This window comes from Hyperolius riggenbachi, chromosome 1, assembly GCF_040937935.1.
Source record: "Hyperolius riggenbachi isolate aHypRig1 chromosome 1, aHypRig1.pri, whole genome shotgun sequence".
In the NCBI taxonomy this organism is placed as follows: Eukaryota; Metazoa; Chordata; class Amphibia; order Anura; family Hyperoliidae; genus Hyperolius; species Hyperolius riggenbachi.
The window spans coordinates 599,598,274-599,604,158 of record NC_090646.1 but is presented as its reverse complement, the minus strand read 5'-3'; the positions used below and the strand labels follow the sequence as shown (position 1 = coordinate 599,604,158).

Here is a 5,885-nt window from a genome sequence, read left to right as displayed (position 1 = left end):
GTACTTTTCATTTTTTTTTTTAAATTAACACCATGGTGTCTTATAGTGTTTGTAACATTGCAGTTGTGCTTAGTTTTTTATACGTATTTCATGATACACCATTGATAGATAGATAGATAGATAGATAGATAGATAGATAGATAGATAGATAGATAGATAGATAGATATTCGTATTAGTGTGTGTTGTGTGTAGGATATTCATTTACATTATTGCATTCCCGTAGTATTTATTGTTAGTGGTCTAATGTATGAGTTGACATGTTGATAGCATTACTATACTAGCATAGGTGAGGTGGAGAGGTTGTGGGTGAATTCTGCATGCACTGTATAGTATTGCCTGCCAGCCATAATAGCCAGGAAACGTGCACTGTATCTATAGAAGGACGCTAATCTGTACATATTACAGGGAACAAAGAAGTCAGTTGGCCCCACAGTAATCTGGTTTCATCATAACTGCTGTGTTTGATGTATGCACTATGCAACCGCCTGAGCTGTACTCAAATATAATGTGCATTCAGCTGATTGACCTGTGCTATTTCCTCCCCCCACTTTGCAGAATATTCAAGGGATGACAGGGACCCCTATGGTGGCTTCCAGTCCCGAAAGACACGACGGTGGTTTGCAAGCTAACCCGGTAGAAGTGCAGAGCTACCAGCCCCCATGGAAGGTCCTGAGTGACTTTGCCCTGCAGAGTGACATTGATCAGCCGGCCTTCCAACAACTGGTGAGTTGTCACTTCTCAGGCGGCCTGGCTGAGGGGATGGGGGAGGCTGCTGAGAGATCTGTCTTATTACACTGTTACATCAAACAAACACTGGGGGGCGACTTAGTAGAGCACTGATGGACGGTGCTGTGGTGGAAGATGGTAATATAGAAGTGGGCAACCTTGAAGCATCTTTTGAGCTCCAGAACATAGTGGCCCATATGCAATTAAATGTTCCATCTGCCTTATCTCCTAGGAGATAATTTTCATCTTCTCATTAAACTAGCCTTTCAGCATTGTGCAACTGAAAACATATCCAAAAAGTAGGTAAAAAGGTACTATGAAATTTATTTTGAGTATTTTCTTGCTTGCTGGAGGGTTAAAAGACATTTTATGACAAGTTCTGAAAATATCATCTAGCAGAAAACACAGGAGAAAACGTGAATTGCATATGGGCCAGTATGTTCTTGAGAACATTGGCTAGACTGTTCAATGAAGTAATATGAATAAACATTAAAAATGGAATCAGGTCTACAAGGTGGCAAATAAATGTACTGTGAAGACAGCTTCAAGGCCTGTATGTGACTATTTATTGCAGTTACACTTATGTACCCCCACCAATCACTTGCTTTTAATAAATCCACCTATTAGATTGTTTAGTGAAGTGAGTTAATCAATTTTTTTTGTTGTGTTCCCAATGCTGAGGGAGTGGATACTAGTGAATGCTAACAACATTATTATTATTATTATTAATATTTAGTATTTATTTAGTGAGAACATATTTTGCAGCGCTTTACAAAGTACATAATCTCATTAATAACTGTCCTTCAAAGGAGCTCACAATCAATTCCTATCATGGTCTAGGGCCAATTTTATGGGGAGGCCATTAGTTTATCTGCATGTCTTTGGGTCGTGGGGGGGAAACCCATGCAAACAGAGGGAGAACATGCAAACAATGTGCACATAGTGCCCTGGCCGAAATTAGAATTGGGAACCCAGTGAAAGGCATCCATATAAATAAATAAAAATAAAAAAAAACCTGCCCTTGATTGGATTGGTTGAAAATGAAATGCTCCTTTCTGTTGGGAGTGGGGCATAGTAATAGAAGATATAAAGGGAAAGGGGTGGGATAAGGAGAAGGTGACAGGATCTGAGTGGTCCCTAATGTGTTCACCATTTTTATTTCCCTGTGTTGCCCTTACTCAAACCTTTGGCACTTTGTGAGCACTCCCATCCCATGTTCTGTATGCAATGTACATTGCATGTTGATGTACCATGTACACATCCATGTCCACTTATATCCATGAGGTAGGGGAAGAGTCACTGCTCAAGTGGACCTAATGGTTCCTGCTCCACTGCACATCATTAAGCAGATCCTCCTACTGACCTTACACCCACATTTACATATTCCCCTTGCTACATCCTGATCTAGACATAAAACTGCGATGGGTTCCAGGGATAAAGGAGACCACCAATGTTTGACTGCAAACCCCCCCCCCCCCCCCCCCCCCCCCCATGTATGTGGTTTGCTATAAAAGGTGGGGTATATACTCTCAAGCCATGAATCTGTTGTCTAAGTATTGAATTATTGCGTGCTACTAAACCATTCATAAATGATTTAGAATAGTGCTTGCCAACCCTTTCCTCAAGTACCACCAACAGTACCTTTTGCAGGAAACTGCACATATTCACAGGTGAGGTCATTAGTGTCTCCGTAGAGCAGATTAAGCACCTCCTGGGCTTTTTACACTAAACATGCACTGTTGCTGTTGGTGGTACTTGAGGACAAGGTTGGGAAGCCCTGATTTAGAATGGGATTGGTTTCAATGCCAAGACTGCCTTTAAGATGAATGTCAGGCAATCAAGAAATGCCATGGTGATTTGTGTTATGGAGGCCCATTTTGTCCAGCTACACCCATAGCTCCAAATGTTATCATTTTTGGCTTGGTTTATGTTTGTTTGTAATTTGAATGAAAATAGAATGTTTCATAGCTTTTAGCAATGTAAATGCTGTAGAATTTAATATTACATGTTCATCTGTAAAGGAAGTACCAGTGTTGCAGTTAAGCTTGGGCTTTCGCAGTCACGTGTATGCTCCCTGTTTTATAGAAGCCATTATTTGCATAGTGGTATTATGCTCACCACCATTATTACGGTTACTCAGTAGATAACTATTTTTTCCTTCAGAAATATTTTGGACTCTGTTTAGCAATTCTGTTGACACTTCTTTTTCTTTTGTCCTGTTTCTAATTGAAGGCCTGTTTCTCACAGGTTAATTTTTCAGAAGGGGGACCAGGCTCCAACTCCACCGGAAGTGAGGTGGCCTCCATGTCTTCTCAGCTCCCAGATACTCCAAACAGCATGGTAGCCAGCCCTATCGAAGCATGAGGAGAGTGAACTCTATGGTCTCCCAGAACCTCCCCTTTTTTCTTTTGGAAAAGCGGGATTAAGTATTGGCTTGGACTTCAACAAAGTTATCTGATGACCCAGTTGATGCACCAGAGCACCCAGGATAGTCCATCTGATGCATGGAAGGCCATCTGGAGCAGATGGCACGGTAGCAACACTGTGAAGACAATCATGGGATCTTACTAGGATTGAACAATGTCCAAAAATTTGGTCATAGGAGCCTTACCAGTCCAGGACAAGGGCAAGAAAAGGGTCCTAAGAGGATTTAAATCGTGTGGATCTTATTTCTCTCTATTCCTTAGCACACCTTCAGACAACAATTACCAACAACAACACCACCAACAGACCAAGATGGAGAGAGATAGCAGTGAGATGTTAATGGTGCTGTTTATCTAGATCGCAACAACACTTAATCATTGCCTTGCCAAACAGGAGCTCCATAGAGTCTGAGACTAGCCCAGCTAATGTGGACAGTGACTGCAGGGATCTGAAAGGATTACAGGTGGAACTGGTTTGAAATTGGTTAGCAATGTTTTCAGTTGACTCTGACAAGGGGGGCTGTTAAAAAAGCAAAGCCAGGCTTTCACCTAGCATGTAACTGTTTTTCAAATTTTCCCCCATTCCTCAAAAACCATTCAGTCCAAAAAACACAACTAAAATTTTGCGTTATTTTATTTGACCGGTCTTGCCTCCTCTTTAAATAACCAACTCCAGGAAGCATTGCAACAACAAGGTATACCTCTATTTTGCCACAGGCGTCGCTGGATTGTGCTGATCCTTGACAGACATTGACAACTTGTATCCCCCCACCCCAATTTTCCCCCCAAAGATGTGTATAGTTATTATTATTAATATTATTGGTCTCAACGACTGTTCTTTCTCTCCGGAATTCAGGAGAGGGGGAAACCTTTTTATTTTTTTTTTTGTTTGCTATTGCATTGCGAAAATTATAAAGTTATTTATTATTTATTGTCGAAAGACTTGCCACTTTTCATGTTATTTGACTCTATTTTTTTGTTTGCTGAAGTAAAGATAAAAAAACAAAAACAAAAACAAGAAAAAATGGAGTCTGTATTGTGGTCTCTGAATTCTATGTTGTGTCTTTGTGTGTTTGATGTCTCTCCTTTCATGTTCCGTGTCAAATAAATTGGCCATATGCTGAAATAGATTATGAGAGGGTTTGTTACCGGCCAGAAAGATCCCAGTCCCATCTAGCAGTGGGGAGATCGGCTGTAGCAAAAGCAAGAGCTTGACCCTGCTTGGAATGCTTAATAAGGAAATAACAACATGAAAAGGGTGTGTGTGGAGAGTGCATTAGCCATATCAACCAGTCTTTACATGTAGACATAGCAACTATTTCGTATATTTATCCTTATCAGCCAGTTCTTATATCCATATCAACCAATTCTGATATACATACCAGACAATTCTGATATCAATATCAGCCAGTTCTTACATTTATAGCAACCATTCCTTACATTAATCCCTATCAATTATTATTGATTTATAAAGCGCCAACATATTCCATGGCGCTGTACAAAGTCATTCAGTTCTTAAATGTATCTATATCAAGCCAGTTTTTACATTTAGCCATATCAACTAATTCTTATTTAGGTTCCAGGTCCCTAAAATGTGTTTTTTTGTTTGTGTGTGCATGTGGTATTTATATAGACATGGATGCACTCATAGAATTATAACTACTAGCTGCAGTGTAGTAATTTTGGAAGTGGGCATCTCTTTATTAAATTATAGTGTAGGTCTAAGTAAAAAAAAATCAGCTTTTGTATAAATGTTTTAAATCCAGGGAAGATAACACTATCTTATTAATTCTCTACCTTCTGTACTGTCATCCATAGGCCTTATTTTCATTGACATGTGTCATGCATGATTTGATTATTTGATCTGGGTTATAGCAGAAACTAGTGGGAGTTGGTGAAAGATAAGCTAGGTTTTAAAGAAAACACAAACACAATACACTGACACAGTAAGTTCATACACACATAAATAGACACATACACTGACACAGTGTACACACACGCACTTTACACACAAACACACACACACTGTACACACACACACACACACACACACACACACACACACACACACACACACACACACACACACACACACACACACACACACACACACACACACACACACACACACACACTGTACCCACTGTATACACACACACACTCTCCACAACACAACATACACACACTGTACAGATACTGTACACACACACTTCAAAACATACACACACAAGCTCACACTATACACACACACAACACACACACAACACACACACACACACACACACACACTCACACACTCACTCACACACTGTACACATAAACCATACACACACACACACACACTCCACTCCTTCGGATCTCAGGCTAGTGAAATTTAATTTGCCTGTGTAAACTGCCTAATGAATAACAATACAGGCACAGCTATTCAGTATTCCGGGACATAATTGAGTCGCATAACCTATGTTTATTTTTTGAGAAACCAGCAGAAAAAAATCCCTTTGAGACAGCTATTTGTTTTAGCGATCTCTGTTGAGCATTGTGGTTACTACTGACAAAGTCAGACGCAGTCTGTATTTGTCTTTGGGTCTTGTTATCAGGGTCATTGGCAAATTCACATTTATTTACAATGGAGGATTATAAAAGGAAATATTTTTGCATTATGGCACTGTTTACGTTTCTCTGTGTTTGTTGTCTAGGTGGTGTGTGCTTAGGTTACTATAGAGCTTCAGGAATCA

The 5,885-nt window shown here is 39.9% G+C and overlaps 1 protein-coding gene across 4 annotated transcripts in view; it reads left to right on the top strand.

Annotated features, from left to right (window-relative positions):
- The window catches only part of ISL1 (ISL LIM homeobox 1), a 13,002-nt gene extending 8,871 nt beyond the window's left edge, over positions 1-4,131 (top strand). For 2 of the 4 annotated variants that reach the window (XM_068271775.1, XM_068271774.1), the window contains exons 5-6: positions 557-724; positions 2,975-4,131. In XM_068271775.1, the coding sequence (XP_068127876.1) occupies positions 557-724; positions 2,975-3,091 (285 nt within the window). In that variant the 3' untranslated portion in view covers positions 3,092-4,131. Of the gene's footprint in view, positions 1-556; positions 725-2,959 lie in introns of all 4 variants that reach the window. The other 2 variants (XM_068271773.1, XM_068271772.1) reach the window with 1 other exon arrangement.
- Positions 4,132-5,885: the final 1,754 nt, after the last annotated feature.